The 17,959-nt window shown below is 42.7% G+C and overlaps 1 protein-coding gene across 4 annotated transcripts in view; it reads left to right on the forward strand.

Annotated features, from left to right (window-relative positions):
* Positions 1 to 17,959, forward strand: part of CACNA1D (calcium voltage-gated channel subunit alpha1 D) — a gene marked incomplete at both ends in the record, with an annotated part of 288,275 nt that overhangs the window by 139,182 nt on the left and 131,134 nt on the right. For all 4 annotated transcript variants that reach the window (XM_080926306.1, XM_080926308.1, XM_080926305.1 and 1 more), the window contains 2 exons: positions 6,313 to 6,452; positions 15,484 to 15,626. In XM_080926306.1, the coding sequence (XP_080782432.1) occupies positions 6,313 to 6,452; positions 15,484 to 15,626 (283 nt within the window). The remainder of the gene's footprint in view (positions 1 to 6,312; positions 6,453 to 15,483; positions 15,627 to 17,959) is intronic.

The following is a 17,959-nucleotide window of genomic DNA, read 5'->3' on the forward strand; positions in this document are numbered from 1 at the left end:
GGGGGCATGTTCTATGCTCTCCACTCAACTAGATGGGGCTTGGTTTTTATCCCCAGCCATGAAACTGTAGCTTTACTCTAAAGAGGGAAGATTTTATATTTAGGGGCAAGAACACTGGGTTCAGTGGAGCAGGTTAGGTAAAGGCATGGTGTGTGCGTGCATGCGTGAATGTGTGTGTGAAATTAACAGGCTGGCCGTAGTGCAGAGTAGAGGGTCTCATGGACAGGAAGCAGAAAAGTTGGAAAGACCAACTGTAAGGTTACATACAAGGATGACTTTGCCTCTGGGCTGCAGATAAGATGAAAGTTAAGGACCAGGTGTTCTGCTGTGAATAGACACCTTGACTGAGGCAACTCTTATCGGAGAAAGCATTTAAGTGGGGGCTGACTTACAGATTCAAAAGTTAGTCCATTGTCACTATGGTAGGGATCATGGCAGTGTCCAGGCAGGTGTTGGAACAGTAGCTAAGAGCTACATATCAATCCATAGTCAGAGAGACAGACAAACAGACAGAGACTGAGAGACTGACTAAGTCTGGGTGGGTTTTTGAAACCTCAAAGACTTCCCCCACATATTGACACATTTTCTCTAACAAGGCCACACCTCCTAATCTTTCCAATCCTTTCAAATAGTGCTGCTCCCTGAGTCCAATGGGATCAGTTGTATTCAAACCACCACAAACTAAGATGAAAGCAGCCTTTATTTCAGAGATTTGACTGTTTTCCTTCAGACTTGTTCTAGAAAGAATTTATAATAGCTTAGATACATTTTTTCTTGCTGATACATATCCTAGGATCAAAGATTGTTGTAATTTTATAGTGTTCTTTATGTCTGATTGTATTACTTTTTCCTTCACCGTTTTTCTAGTTGCACCCGTGAGTATTTTATGCATGCTGTGTGTGATGGTAGGTCGAGTTGTAAGGACAGTGGGGAATGACCTTTGGAATCAGGGAGCTGATGCCTGCAAGGACACTGACTGGGCACACACAGAAATGAGTGGGACAGCTTCTCACAATCAAGGGAAACCTTCTCAAGGTCATGGGCATATGGGTGGGTGAACAAAGCAAGGAAGTGAGTGCTCTTGCCCTGTATCAGCCTCTGCAGACCTCTGTCAGCCAGCTGGGGGCTCTGAGGTTAGATACTGAATTTTGCTAAGGGGGAAGGAACTACCTCAGGATGGATGGCTAGATGAATGCATGCATGGACAGATGGATGGGCAGGTAGACAGGCATATGAATGTTGTTGCAACAACACACAGCAAAAGGATCCTGGAGAAAAGAACCAAATATTCTGGAATCTTTCAGTCCTTACTAGATGACAATTGTGTGTGTGTGTGTGTGTGTGTGTGTGTGTGTGTGTGTGTGTGTGTGTGTGTTTGTGTGTGTGTGTCCTTAAGGTCTTTGTAGAAGTAAGTGGTTAGACTCTGGAAATGAGTTCAGAAAATGTTGACTTAGAGACTGTCCTAATGTTCAGTTCACTGTTTAAGAAGATAGACTATTAGATTTTAGGGCTGGGGAAATGGCTAGTGGGTAAGAGCTTGTAAGTGGGTAAGGGTAAGTGTGTAAGCAGGGGCATCCGAGTTTGATCCCCAGAACCAATATGAAAAATTTAGGCATTTTGATATCCACTTGTGTTCCCAGGAATTGGTAGGTAGTGATAACTGGATTCCTGGTGTTCTGTGGCTAGCAAGTCCCTTGATATACTTCAGGAAAACCATAGAATAAGTTGAGCAGCTCTTAAGGAGGAGTAACACTTGAGATTGATCTCTGTCCTCTGTACATGTGTGTGGATGTACACAGCACCCATACATTCGTGCATGCACCCACAAGAAAAGCACAACCTCCATACTACAAAGAAAAACTAGATTTGATCTAGTAGCTGGTAGTTTAAAGTCTCACGGGACACTTGGACCTTCTATAGAGTGGTTCCAGATGATGTCTTTCTAAAGGGCAGTTTGACTAGAATTGCTCAATAAGGGTCTTGCCAGAGAGAAGAAAATCCTGCAGGGGGAAGACAGGGGATTGGAATCCTGCCCTCTTCCTGTTTCACTGGTGGGTCACTTTTGTGATACAGCCTTCAATCTGGCTTTGTGAAAAAGGATTAGCTCATTTCAAATCTAAAATGTTCTCATCTGCCCCTTTTCCTGTCTTTACTGTGGCTCCACCTTGGTTTTCTTCTCTGTCTCTGCTACAAACTTCTATACCTCTATGCCTCAAGTCATTTGGCTTCTGTGCCTCTAAACTCTTTTCAGTGTTGTCTGGCTTTCTTCTTACTTTTCTTTTCAAATTCATTTTCTTTCTTCAATAATCACACTTCCTCAATTTTTGTTTGGCAATAATAATAATAATAATAATAATAATAATAATAATAATAATAATAATAATAATAATAACTCTCAGTTTGTTGTAGAGGTACTCTTGTCTCTTAGAAGTCTCTGGTAATGTCAGAATTGAGGAATGGATGTCACTGGTTTATAGGCCAACTGGTTGTGCTTGTTCATTTGGCATTTGGCAGAATCTCTGTAACAAAGAACCATATTGTAGCAAGCTTCTATTTTTTATAACTCGTTCCATCAAGTAATTCACTAAAGATTTTGGAAAGAGGAACCAACATTTTTTAAAAGGAGCATGAGGAGAGGAAGGAAAGATTATACAAAACAAAACAACGAAAACTCTTCAACCATTCAGTTACAGTAATGGCCCTCGTATTATTGTGGCACAGTTACTTATAAATAAAAGGCATAGTGTGTTTGGTAGGTGTACTCCCTGTTCTCTGTCTTGTTTTTCTGCTCTGAAGTATGGTGCTGTCTTGACGTAGGGATGTAACTGCTATGAATATTGATGGCATGGCAGCCAAAGCTTTTTTCCTGTCTGGCCTAGTAAATAAAGCTGAGAGGATGAAAGGGAAGAGGAATTTCAAGACAGTGTGCTGTTTTTAGATTATCTTGTTCTCTTAGAACTAGGAGTCTTGAAAACATATTGACGATGTACATTTGGTGGTAGGGGCAGCTCTGGGGAAAGCAGGTGGGTATTTTCAGAGATTTGGGCCTTTGGTTTAAAGTCACAGAATCCTCCTCCTCTTCTTCTTCACCTTCCTCCTTCTCTCCTTCCTCCTTCTCTTCTTCCTCCACCTTTTCTTCCTCCTCTTCTTCTTCCTCCTCTTCTCCATCCTCCTCCTCCTCCCTCCTTCTCATCTTTTTTTCTCTTCCCTTCCTCCTCTTCTTTCTCCTCCCCTTTTTCCTCCTCCTCTTCTTTCTTCTTCTCTCCTTCCTCCTCCTCTTCCTCCTCCTCCTCTTCTTCATCCTCCTCTTCTTCCTTCTCTTTTCCCTCCTCCTCCTCTCCTTCCTCCTCCTCTCCTTCCTCCTCCTTCTCTTCTTCTTCCTCCTCTCCTTCCTCCTCCTCCTCTTCTTCCTCCTCCTCTCCTTCCTCCTCCTCTTCTTCTTCCTCCTCTCCTTCCTTCTCTTCTTTTTTTCCTCTTTGATTCCTCCTCTTTTTTCTCCTCCTCCTTTGGGTTTTCAGAGTTTGAGTTCCTTCCTGTATCTCTGCACACCTCCCAGTGAACAAGTCAAACCCTGAATCTCACTGTATTGGTTGTATTATGAATTGCAGTGCTGGGTGGTGTGTCTTCATGTTCGTATGAAGACATCCACTCAAAGATACAGCAGAAGGAGACAAACAGAGCAGCAGCCCTGTAGGTCTGCATGTGGCCTGTCAGGTCATGGTGCATATGCTGCTCTGGGAGCACCTTCAAGGCTGCTTAGCTCAGAGGGTTTGACTGTGAGGGGGATGGAGGGAGGGGTACACAGGATGAGCCAGCAGAGAACTAAATCTGTTTGAGGGACCTGGAGGCATGAATGGGTGGGGATTGCATATGAGTTAGTGCTTTATTTAACATCATAAACATCCTGATTCTGACTAACTCAAAAGAATCAGACTGTTGCGATAGTGTTTCAAGGATTCACAGAGCACTGAATGGGTGGTTTAGAAATGACAGGAGCCATGTCTGGCTAGGTGTCTTGGTGGGAATGCTTGCTGCCAAGACTAAGACCTGAATTCAATCCCCTGATCAAATACAGCAGAAGGAGAAAACTGATGCCTGCCCATGGCTCCATATGTATATATACATACACACAGACACACACACACATGCATATACATGCACACACATACTTATACATACATGTACATCCACATGCATATACATACACATGCATACACACATACACATACACACATACATGTACACACATGCACATACACATGAATATACATGGATACACACATACACACATACATATATATACATGCACACATGCACACACATATACATATACATGCACACACATGCACATACACATGCATATACATGCACATATACACATACATATATACACATATGCATACACATGTATATACATGTATACACTTATATACACATGCACATATACATATGTATACATACGCATACATACTTATACACACATGCACATCCACATGCAAATACATGCACATGCACACACACACACATACAAAAACACACATACACACACATACCACTGCACAGTGAATGGTAAGAGCCAAGAATATTCTAGGGTTAGGGAAGGCAAATCTGACCAATTAGCTTTTCTCTAACCAGGGTGGGAGTCAAAAAGGTAGGTGCTGTCTTGGATGCACAGACTGCAGTTGGTTATTACCATGGTGGCCCAGAGGGAAGATGCTGGTGACAAGCCATGAAAAAGTTCTGTCCTGGGGCAGCCAGAGACAGGAACCAGCTGTCTAGCAGCAGAGGCCTGCAACCTCGGGGTCGGGCAGACAACACGTCCACTGAAATGCAAAAGTGCTGTGGTTACTGCAAGCAAGTATGTATGTAGATATGTTACGTTTGTAGGACAGTGGGCCTGTTGGAATCATCCTGCAGTGAATATTTTAAAAGACGATTTCCAAAGTAAGAAGTTCCTATCCAGAAGCATTTCCTTTAAAAGGCATAAATTTCCATTTATAAATCCGTGTCTACAATAGCAGTCACACAGTGTCTGCCTTCTTTTGTGTGGCCATGGCTGAGACCCTTGGCTTCATTCAGCACAAGCAGAGAAGAGCTCCCGTGCTAACTCTCGGGAGCTTAGAAGTTCTCTATGTACGTGCCCTAAACTCCTGTGTCCCCTTCTGAGCCAAAGTTTTCACGGATGGGACCAGAGTTGGGTTTTTTTTTTTTTTTTTTTTTTTTTTTTCTTTCTTTTTTAATCCTGGTGTCTTCTGGGGTGCCTGTCATGTGGAGGACGAGCTCACTGTTCCCTGAGTCATATTTGTCATCGCCTTCCATAGTAGCCATGTTAATAAGTAAAGTTCATGCTGAGAAAAGTTCTTAGTGTTGAGACTTTGTTGTTGTTGTTTTGTTGAGTAGATTAAAGCCAGAGAATTCGGTTGGTTTCACATGGCCTGGTCCATCGGGTTTCTATTAAATTTATAGAAAGAGCCTACGTGTCTAGACTTGTTGACTGAGGCATCCTTGTCTGCTTGTGGTCCTGTGGGTTGGAGGTGGAGAGGTCATGTCCAGCAGGTAGCGCTGCAGACGTGTGTGGCTATCAGGTGGGAGCAGACATGGGAACTGAGAGAAAGGCGGAGCTGTATCTCCAGGAGGCTGCAGGAGTCCATCCTGGGTACCAGCCAGGAAGATGAGGCAAGCCAGTGGCAGGCAGTCTTGCTGGCACCTGAGCTCCCTGCCTTTTTCTCTGCAGGTGAGGGCAGGCAGATCCAGACTAGAATAGGTACTTGTCCAAGGTCACCTTGCCACGCTGTGACAAAGCTGGCTTTAACTTAAAATGTCATAGGAAAACCCAAGAAAGAATAAGGGCGCAGCCCATTACGCGTCTGTTCCTCTAGACAGTGTTCTGTTGAAAAACCGTGGTCAGAATGCGTGTTTCATCCTGCTGCTTTTCTGGGCCCGTCCGGGCAGTCTTGGGGAAAACATGCTGTGTTGTGCAAATGTGTGCAAATAGACAACATGCCCATTATGTCCTAGGCTGATTTGTTGCTCATGCATCAGGGCGGGTGGCAAAATGCAGTGATGCATCCTGGAGTGGCGGTCTTTAACACGTTGCTGCTTGTGAGAAATTCAGCATTAAAATTAAAATTCTTCCCAGCCCATGTGCAGGGTAGTGAGTCTAGTTCTCGTGATAGAATTGTGTGGTGGGTGGGGGTTGGGAGATGGGGGGGAGATGCTTCTGTCTTCGAGCTGTTGATCCTAATCATTCTTTCTTCCTTTCTTCCCCCTCACCCCCCCCCATGCCCTTGGTGTATTTGTTTCTCTTTACAGGAAAAAGTAGAATATGCCTTCCTGATTATTTTTACCGTGGAGACATTTCTGAAGATTATAGCGTATGGACTGTTGCTGCATCCTAATGCTTATGTTAGGAATGGATGGAATTTACTGGATTTTGTTATAGTAATAGTAGGGTAAGTTCTTCTTGGTTCGGGGGAAGCGTTTATCTGGGAAATGGAGATGTGGGCTGGATGGTAAAGGGAACACAAGATTTCTTGTGTAGGTGGTTGTTCTTACGCCCGTGATGGTGCCAGGACCTATCGGGTTAATGCTGGCAGGGCTGCTGTCAGTCCCCAGGCAGAGGCAGGGGTGAAGATCTCTCAGGATTGGTGTTGTACTTGGGGAAGTCAGTGACAGGCTGTTGGAGGAAGTCTCAGCTGCTAATGAGAGATGATTCACCTCACAGGGCCTTGAGTCTCTACAAATAGACCTGACTTGCTGGTGGGTGGAGTCAAGTGAATACAGCTCCTAAAACTTAGCACCCTGCTAGTTAAAAACATGTGTATCATATGATAAAACCTTCCTGGCCGTGAGGAACTCTGCTGTTTAATATCTCCTGAGCAAAGCTATTATGTTTTTATGCTGAGTTGTGGGAGAAACCTTGGCGTACCACTTTCCCATCTTAAATAACAAAACAAGTGTCTGAACAATGTCACATATCTAACATAAAATAAACTAAAAAATGCAGAGAAGCAGGTGTTCCTTTCAAACCCCGTTGCAAGAGGAAGATGCTGGTAGATTTAGTTAAAAGACAATAGAGGTCTAGGTTGCCCCATCTCTTTCACACCCTAAGATGCTGCCAGCAGAGGTAATACGAATCAGGTCTTTGGAGCAAGCATCCACCAAGGGAGGCAAAAATACAGCCCTGCTTTGGGACTCCTTACAGAGAGAGCTGTTCTGTAAATTACTCCTAAAATTAGGAGAGCTCTCTTGTTTCTATCAAGAGAGCTTTTAAAAGATGTATTTGTTTTTCCTTTATATGTGTTCACCTGCATGCATGTCTGGTTACTTCATGCATGTCTAACCCCCATGGGATCCAGAAGAGGGCGTCACATCCCTCAAACTGGGATAACCATAGTTCTGAGTCACTGTGTGGGTACAGGGACTCTGTAAGAGTGGCAAGTGGCCTTCACAGCTGAGCCATCTCCCGTTTTGAGAGAGCTTTTAAAACCATCCTACCTCCAGATCTGTGGCTTTATTCCGTTGCCTTTTTTGGTTGAGCATCTTGGTTATCTTTTGTATTATCTGTATCATGATTCCTCTGGTTTTTCATTGGGGATGACCTTTTCTGTCAGTTGGGAGGACAGCTTAAGTTTGAGGATGTCCTTTTACCCCAGGGAACTGAAAATAAGACCCAAAGTGGTGGCCCATTGGATGGTTATACTTCCCAGGAAGCTTTTATAAACCCTCCCATTGTGTATTGGTACCTAAGTGTGTATTGCAGAAGGAATGTATTCAGAACAAATAGATGGCGGAGAGGCATTAAGGCAAATGCCTCCTCTTATTGGAACAGCTGCCGGGGAGTGGCAAGCTGGAGCCTTGGTTGTCTCTCTGTAAGAATCATGTGTCTTTCCTGCCGCTGGACTTTTATTAGACCAGAAATAGAGATACATAAGCTTCACTTCTTATGTCCCCAGGCCATGACCCGCTTAGCCTTTTTGTTGCTGGAACGTTTTGTCCACCCAGAACAGCACAGGAAGAGGGAACAGAACCAAAATGGTGCTTTTTACAAAGTTTGAGATCAAACTCCAGGAGACCTGAGAAACAAAATGGGAAGGGAAAGAAGTCCAGAGCCAGAGGAGGAGAGCTCTGTGCCTGGACCCTGAGGACCTCAGGAGTCTTGGCTGAAACTGAGCTACACTTCACGAAGCCAAAGAACAACGTTAGGGAAAAAGAGAAAGACAGGAAGCAGGAACCATAAAATCAATAACAACCACTTGCTAAGACTAAAAGGTGTTTGTGATCCAAGTACCCAGAGTAAATTACTGCATTGAACACCATGGACTGTCAGTAAACATCTCAGAAGAGCCATTTGTAGTGGAGTTAACCTAGACCTAGACTATGGCTTGGGAAACCATGAACAGGGGACCAAATCCTAGCCCATCTGACCTGCCACTGATTTTTATAAATAAAGTTTTATTGTAACATAGTTGCGCTCATTTGTTGTCATCATTAAATGGAAGAGTCCAGTCTATAAAGCCTCAAAATGCTTGTCATGGCCCTCTACAGAAAAACTCTTCTATTCCTGCTCTAGAATATTCTCTGAAGTTTTGATAACAGTGTTTGAGAAGGAAGCTGAAGGGGAGAGAACTTAGGCCTTCCAAAGGAAAAATGAAATCCAAATACTTAGATGATCATTCTCAGTACCTCGCTTGCACCGAGGTAATGCTAAATAGAAGAAGTGTGACCTCTAACAGGAGAACTCTGTGGCTTGAAACAGACCCAGAAGTTACAGACAATGGCAAGGAACTTCAGGGGGTCTAAAACAGCAATTATGAATGTGTTTGTGGAGGCAAGGTGACTTATAACTACGGTGGGGAAAGATGGAACAATTAGAGAGACACACACAAGACTTGCAGGACTGGGAAGTGTATCTGAAATGAAATCGTCTCCTAGATTGGCTCATTAGCAATCCAGGCGGTGCCAAAGACAAACACTTCGGGAATGTGAAGATGTAGCAGTAACGAAAGTTTTAAGGAAGTGAACACCACCTCACTGACTTGTGAATTACCAGACGTTCTAATGTGTACATTTGGAATCTTAGGAAAGGAAGACTGGAGAGATGGCTCAGCAATTAAGAGCACTGTCTGCTCCTGCAGGGAACCTGGTTTGGTTCCTAGAACCCATGTTTGCATCTCACAACCATCTATAATTTCAGATCCTTGGGCTCTGTGCCCAATCTGGTATCTGTGGATACCTACACATACGGTGCACATAAAATACATAAATACACATACACACACTAAATACACCAGCAAATCTTTTTTGAAAGGAGGAAAGTGAAAAGGAAAGCCCCTGAGGAAATGGTTCTAAATGTTCCAAATAGGATGGAAAATGAACTCGGAAGTTCAAGATGTCTGGCAAAGCTTCATCAAAAACCACAGAGAAAGACCTATCACAACCACAGTGAAAAGTGCTTTAACAAAAAAAAAAAAGTCATACCTTTCAGAAGACAATAGACACACCCTAGGAGTCCTGGGAAATGTCAGCTCAGAGTTCTTATCCAGTAACTTCTCCAGGTCAATATGGAAACTGTTTTAGACAAACCAAAGCTGAGACTTCACGATTGACAGACTTCTTGCACCTCCGAAACCACTAAAAGACAGCTTTTCAGGCTGAAGAAAAAGTGGCACTGGATAGAAATGAAGATCCTTAAAAAAGAAATGAGGGATTCCAGACAGGATGGACTTAAAGATATTTATTCTCATTTTTAAATCTCTTTTAAGCAATTGTCTAACAAAAACAATAACAACACATCGTGACATTTCTCCTTTGGTAGCAATACAATACTTCACAGTAGCACAGTGGATAGAGAGACCATTGTAAGGCTGTTGTCAAATGTATGTACAGTTCCTAGAATGATAAGATGCTGCTTAAAGGTAGGCCATGAACAATTAAAAGTGCAGATTATAAACCCTGGAGCCAGATTAGCAAACTACCCATCCTCCACTCCAGAGCCTAGAGACATCTCTAGAAGGAAGCCCATTTTTCCATATTAACAAAGTATTTTGACACCTATTTTGGCAAATAAAGTTTTTATTGAAACCCAGCTGTACTTGTATGTATAGCTGTTTGGTCTACTTGGTGTTTAATGACAAAGTTCATCTGTCACCCCAGAGACCCAGCAATCTGGAAATCCTAAAATATTTACTCTCTCCCTTCACAGAAGACTTCTTTTGATACTTTTTTCCTACAAAACACACAAAGCTTTGGTTAATATTAAGACAACCAAGGAGAGAAACACAAGGACAAAAGTCAAGAAGAAAAAATAAACAGAAAACAAGTAATAAGATGAAAAATTTAACTCAGCGAACCCTAATTAATCCATGAGTTTGTCAGTTTGTTTAAAAAAAAAAAAAAGAAAGAAAAGAAAAAAAAAAGAGCCGCAGCTTTCTAATGTCTCTTTAACCTTCTTTAATGCAAAAGCAAAAAAAAAAAAAAAAAAAAAAAAAAAAAAAAATCTGAGAATCAAAGGACAGAAAAGGCAGCTAGAGGGGCTGTATCAATAACCAAAGTAGACTTGTAGAAAAAGGAGCTATCAGGCATGCAAAGAGAGAGACTTCATGATGATAATGGGTATTTTTCAAGATGATATAAGAATCCTCATTGTTCAAATGTCTGATAACAGAGCTTCAAAGCCCTTGAATGAAACACTCTTAGAACTGTAGGAAGAGCCAAAGGCATCTTTGCAGCCGCAGATTCCAGTTCCCTGTGCTGGTGTATGGCTTGGAACGATCGGGGACCTAAAGAATTCCACCAATCACCTTCACCTTTCCAAAGGACCCCTCCCCCACCAATAAGGGCAGAATACACATTCTTTTCTTTTCTTTTTTTTTTCAATCCCCTGACAGGTTACAAGACAAACACTTAAGCTTGCCTGAGTTTTAAAAGGTTATTTATTTCCTTTGCCCCACTTGAATGGCCAATGAAGACATTAAGTCCAATTGGCAAAGTGAAAGGGGGTGACACATTCTTTTCACATGCATATGCAGTGTTCATTAAGAGAGTGGATATTCTGGTGCATAAAATATATCATAGTGAATTTAAGACTAAAATCATACAGAATCAAGTTTTCTGAATGAACCTAACAATGTTTCTGGATAAAAGGTCTCTATAAAGAGCATAGAAACTTCTATGCATTTGCCACGGGTGCTATGAAACATTTAGGTATGGATAGCTCGCTAAAGTAGCAAAGTCTTCACGGGAGGAATCGCAGGGGAGCTGATGGAAGAGTGCAGCATCATGCTCACTGTTGGAAGATTTAAGACCTTAGGTTTCTACTTCCCAAATCAAGGTATAGATCAAATCCTAATCTAAACATTGTCAGACTTTTGGACGTTTGACAAGATTGTTCTAGCAGCTGTATGGAAATTAAAGACTCTAAGCTGGCCAAAGACATCTTTAAGCACAAAGCCGGAGCCTGATCTATGGCTTGCTCTAGTGTTATTGGAGTCAAGATAATATTGATGCTAGGAGTTGACAGAGAGATCAGTGGGATCAATGGACTCAAATAGGGCCATCTAGAAATAGATCCATGTGTGCTCCATCTATTGATTTTAGAGAAACACGCCATGATGATTCAATGGCACGAGGAAACTTTCCAGTAAACAGGGTGGGAACAACCGATTGTCAATATAAAGACTATTCTTATCCTCAATCCATGTGTCACCTTCACACCGACCTTCACAATTTAAAACCATAAAATTTTATGGGGCCAATACTGTAGAAAACCTGTATGATTCCTCGGCAGGCAAAGTTTTCTAAGGCATAAGTGCTGATGGTGACCGCCTTAAAATTCCCGCACAGGTGGAGGAGGCTCGGAAGTTCAACCAAGATGTAGTGAGTTCGAGGCCAGCTTGGGACATATTTCAAAGGCCAAAGAGGTAGAAAGCAGTACCTATCAAAGAGACCATGAAAAGATTAAACTTTATTAAAACATAAAACTTTTCTTCAGAAATCAGTGAGAAAAAAAAGTGAAAAAAGCAGTTCCCATGAGGCAAAAAGAAAGAAGTCAGTCAGTTCTTGGTCTGATATATACATATGTCCGGCATGTATACAGAATGATATATATATATATATATATATATATATATATATATATATATATATATATATATATATATATATATCTGTCCAGCATGTATACAGAAAGTATTCAAGAACAGAATACACTAAAGAATGGGTAAAATGTCTGAATGGATCTTCAGTAAAAAACAAAAACAAAACATCTGATTATCCAACAAGCCCGTCAACATTGTTAGTAATTAAAGAAATGGTCATTAAGAGCACAGTCACAGCACTCTGACTACCTGGACCACTGGCTGTGAAGACACCAAAGATACCAAATGGGAGCCAAGACGTGGGGAAATTGAAACTCCCATAAGCCATTTGTAAAGCTGGAAATGTGATACCACCACTTAGAAAGATCCTTTGCTCACCTTCTTCCAGTATTAAAGACATTTGCCATGTGATGGTATTACTAATTTTCTGGTACTTATCCACGGAAATGGAAACGCATGTCTGTAGAAAGACTTTATTCAAAACAGAAAATCAGAAAACAGCTTAATGCCATAGAGTAGGTAAATTGATCAAATCATCATGGCATGCTTATCTAATTGAATATTTTATTTAACAATAAAAGGAACAGCTTGGATGAATCTCAAAAAATATGACAAGCAAAAAAAAAAAATACCATGTGGTTTCTTTTTATAGTCTCTCAGATAGGAAAATGCCTATGTAGATGAGCAGCCAGCCTGTCAGAGGTGGCCTCATTCAGGAAGGTGGCTGCAAAGGGGTCCCAGGGAGCCACTAGAGATGGCAGACTCGTCTGTCTTGACAGTGGTGGTTTGCTGAATTCCTAATGTTGCCATAACTCTAATTTAAACTTTAAGCAGGTGTGTTTCACATTTGTAAAATAAACTGTGGTGAAGTTGGTTGTAAAGGTAAAAGTAGCAGGGTAGGGCTGGAGCCAATGAATGTATTTCTTGTTGATATTTTTTTTAAAAACGAAAGATTCTTTATCTAAAATATTAACCTACTCCCTACCACCGTAAAAGAAACCTATGGAGTAAAATTTTTACCAAATTATGGTTGGTCATGGAAAGAGCAGAAGAAAAATTATAAGAGAAAGATCAATTATGGTGTCTTTCTTTGAATCAAATTCCTACTCACTGAAGTTTCCATCTACGGCCTGTTTCTCTGTCCAATGAGTTTCCATTCTGAGTCCATAGTGACCTGGTACTTTTGTCAAGATTCCCACTACAAGAGACAGTAAGAAAGTAACGTGTAACCGTTAATGTGAGCACACGGGGACCAAGGGGTCTACTCTTCTGAAGATGCTTCCTGTAAAGTAAAGCTGCTCTGGATCAACACTCACCCCACCCCTCTGCGTCCTTAGAAAGGAGATATTTTAAGCATTTGAGATTGTCACTTAAGCTTTGGTAAAGAAGAACATGGTGTCCCCATTCTGGTGCACCTGGCCTTGGTCACTTAGATATGTCCTTTTCTCCTCTTGGGGCAAAGTTTTAATAACAGCCTAGGGTCCTATATTGTTGCTTCCTTTTCCTGTCCATCTCTGTTCCTGTTCAAGTGCTTTTATTATTATTATTATTATTTATTATTATTATTATTATTATTAATTATTAGGAGGAGGACTGGGAGAGAAACAGAATGCAGAAGTCAAGACACTTAATTACATTTTCTTATTTTACTGAGAGGAAAACTGAGCCCCAGAGAAGAGAGGCTTCCTAGTCCACAGCAACCTGAAGTGGTAGCCCACTTCTCTTTTTGCCTCAGGCTCATTTGGAGTGGCAAAGACATTATTCACCTGTCTTCAAGGACCCTGCTGAAGAAAGGGCCATGAAATGACTGTGGGATCCACATTGCAAAACCAGCAATGCTTGGGAGCAGTCTTCAGTCACTGCCTGCAGAAGTTGCTTTTCTAACCCCTTGGGTTGAAAATTCCTGTGGCTTCCACATTTGCAGAGTTTGAAGCTTTTCCTTTTTCCTTTATTTCTCTGAAGCTGTGAACTTGGTTTTGGTGGGGAGAGACTTTTCGCATTAGCTTTGCTGCAGGAGTTTATGGTCGTTTTTAGAAGCCAACATAATAAGAAACCTTCCATAACCTTGATCTGCTTCCCCAGTCAGAACTCAAGCTAGCTCTCAGTCAGAAGCTTTGCAAAGGTGGAGCTGTGGCTGTTTTCCCTCCTGGGTCCTTGTTAATTGCTGTGCTGTTATTAAAACAAAGGAGTATCTATAAATGCACTGGCTGACAGAGTTGTGCCCAATCAAGCCCACAATCAGACCACCCTGCGTTTTATGGACCCAGTGTCTTGGTGACCCAGAGGCCTGTCAAGGAGGAGGGAGAATTTCTGCTTTGGCTGCTAATTAAACTTTAGAAACCTTTTCTTTGTTGCTGGGCCAACCATTCCTACTATCTGATCGGCCCCAGTTAATAATATTTGCAATGGGCAAATTTATATTTACTCTTAAAAAAAAAAAAGAACAACCATTCCAAAGGATAAATATTTATTTTAAAAAAGCAAAAGTGACTGTTAAACGAACAGACTGTCTGAAAATAGCATTATCCGGAAAACCTTCCGAGAGACGGAAAAAACTTGTCATTGTGGCCAGATATAACTTTATTCACATTTCAGAAGAGAAAATGGTGATGTTCATGCCTTCCCTTAGGTAACTCTTCCAGCCTTTGCACACTGCTGCTCCTCGGCACCTGTGATTCACGTTGCTTTGCAAATACCTCTAGGAGGGTGGGGGGGCTCTGTGTGCCTGTGCGGGGGTGGGGGAGGTGGCACATTGAGGTGTGGAACTTTGAAGTTGTCCATTTTTTTTCTGCATCAGGAGGTCTCTTGAGGACATTGTGTGTGTCAGGAACTGTTTGGGGAACTAAACTAAAACAGATGAACAGGATGGATGAAAACCCTCTGTTCTTACAGACCCTTCATCCTCATCCGCCATGACACCTGGAAGCAAATGTTAGCTCTGCCACTGGAGGTCTGTCTGGGCAGCTGAGTCTTACCCAACTTGGCTTCCACTTGTGTGTAAACGGGTCTTGATAATGCCATAGAAGAATGTGTTCCTGAAGACGGGCAGGGTGACAGATCTGAAGTACTTAGCATATGGCTTGGGCTCACAAGCTGTGACCAACAAGATCCTTGTTATCTAGGTAATACCCTTTGCCCCCTGGGATCCTCAGTGGGTCCCTGCTTCTGGTCAATTTGTTGGCATGAACAGGGATCTGAGCAGCCCCTGTCCGAGGTCCTTTCAGGTAACAGGGCAGGCTGGGGTTCCGTGGCCTGGTTCTCTGCCTTCTTTTATTTAGTTAGCAGCCACCCAGAATTAGCCCTTGTTCAAAAATAACTACTATTATCATCTTGTTTTGCTTACCTGGGTGACAGACTAACATTTGTTTCTCTCTTGCTCTTTCAGATTGTTTAGTGTAATTTTGGAACAATTAACCAAAGAAACAGAAGGCGGGAACCACTCTAGTGGCAAATCAGGAGGCTTTGATGTCAAAGCCCTCCGTGCCTTCCGAGTGTTAAGACCACTTCGACTTGTATCAGGAGTGCCCAGTAAGCACATTTTGCTTCCTACTTCCTTTCCCCTGTTGGGTGGGTCCTGGGATCAGGAAACTGTCCTCTCTGGGAGTTGCCCTGACTTAGTAGGAGCTCGTAGCAGCAGGCCTTCTTTGATGTAGAGCACTGAACCTTGCACCATCGATGTGGCTCTCTGGGACATTCCAATAGAGTACAGGTGTTGTTTATTGTCACCTGCTTTTCAGTTGAGAGAAGCTGGGTGACAGTCGGAGGAGACCTGGGCTTCCAGACTCCTGTTCCCTGTTCAGTTCTGTGCTCTGGTGATATGCGGTGGTTTTCTTCCCTCCCCCTAGCCTCCCTCACCTTGTAGTGGTAGCTGAATTGAAGTCAGGCTGTTGTGTGGGGAGCAACAGGACAGCTACACTTGGGCTAGCAATGACACTTGTCCCTTTCTGAGAAGGGGAATGAACATGTCAGTTTCTACATGTCAGTAAGTGCCAGGCCTTGCTTGCCTCCCGAGTCTAACCTCTGGTCACATTGAATCTTACCTTGGCTGGGAAGGGAAAGGCTTCCTTAAGAAGCCAGGCTAGCCTCTGCCTCATGAGCTCTGCCCTTGGTAAGACTATCTTTTCTGGGGCCTTGAGAGTATGGACATCCTCATGCCTGTCCTCGAGTGTGCTTCTGAGCAGGTAGAGTATTCTGAGCTGAGGCGAGGATACAGGACTGCTGGGTACACCCACTTTCCACAGCCCATAAACCCCCAGAACACCGACTCTTTTCCTCCCAGAATGTCCTCGTGAAATTTTATTAAACCTTACGCACTCAGAGCACACCAAACCCCTCTGGAAAAAGAAAATACTACATTTCCAAATTTAACATTTAAAATGTAGGAAGTGGTGTTTTAAGTGTACTTATTTTTCCAGATGGTTCATTTATTTTCATTGAAAAAGATCAGTGCAAGTCAAAAACCACAGAATTGTCTGGAAGCAATCGAGGGAAATAGAAATACCTTGGCAGTGGCTGGTACCGTTAAGTGTAACGTGATGAAATGGGAAACTTACTGAGCAAATGTGCTCTTTCAGACTGAGTTGTCACAGCTTAATCTAATTTCAAAGGAACCATGACAGCCTTTCCCTCTAAAGAGCAAACGACAGGACACCTGCCTGTGGCGTGTGGTGCATGCAGACATGTGGTGTGTGGTGCGTGCAGACCTGGGGCTCTGGCGAGTGTGTGCATGAGCTGCCCTTGCCAGTGAGAACCCTTGGGACCGGCCTGGCCTGGCCTGGGCTCCTTGGGCTGAGGAGATTTCTATAGAAGGGTTAGTGCTCTGTAAACCCTGTAGCTTTCTGCTCCTTCCTCCTGAGACACAGGCTGTTTGAAATCTGTGGTGGTCTGTGTCTCACTCTAGTCCAGGTCACAGAAAGAAACGAGGCTCTGACCGTAAGCTCATCTTTTAGCTGATCCTATTGGGGAACATTCTTCTCAGATCCAGCAGGCTTGCTGCGCACTTGCTGACTTTTTTAGCTCAGCACCTGAAATCATTGAAAATACCCAGGGATGTTTAAGGGAATGACAACTGCATTCCAAAGGGCATAGTTGAATCATATAGAATTATTTTTTAAATTTCATTTTTTTTAGTTTTGCACACACACACACACACACACACACACACACACACACACACACTCATTGAAGACCCTCTGGCCAGTTCTCACTGTCTCTGAGTACAAGTGTGTGGAGCGTGTGTGTCATGTCACACATTTCAAAGGTTAGAGGACAACTTGCAGAAGTCATTTTTTTCCTTTTATTATGAGAAGGGGGGAGGGCAGGTCCCAGGGATCACTCAGGTCACACTTGGTAGCAAACTTATTTACCTGCAGAGCCATCTCACCAGAATAGGGCAGAGGTGGCTGAATGCCTTTTATTCCAGCACTCAGGAGGCAGAGGTAGGAAGATCTCTGTGAGTTTGAGGCCAGCCTGGTCTACAGAGCCTGGTCTATATTGTGGAACCCTGTCTAGAAGACCAATTATTATTAATTAAAGTTATGTGTGTATGTGCATGTGTATTTCTATGATTTGTGGATTTCAGTGAATCATTGATGACTTACATTCTATTATCTGATAAATGTTTATCAGAATCTAAGAGCACTTGGTATGGTAGTTCACATACTTAAACCCAGCACTCTGGAGGCAACGAAAGGTGGGTGGATCTTTGTAATTTTGAGGCCAGTCTGGTCTACAAAGCAAGCTCCAGGACAACCAGGGCTATATAGTGAGACCCTGTCTCAAACAAAAGAAGGAGCAAAGCTAGAATCTAAGACCATAAAAATGGGAAAGAGCACTGAAGACTCTCTGGTCAGTTCTCACTG

The sequence above is a fragment of the Micromys minutus genome (assembly GCF_963924665.1).
Source record: "Micromys minutus genome assembly, chromosome: 12".
NCBI lineage: Eukaryota > Metazoa > Chordata > Mammalia > Rodentia > Muridae > Micromys > Micromys minutus.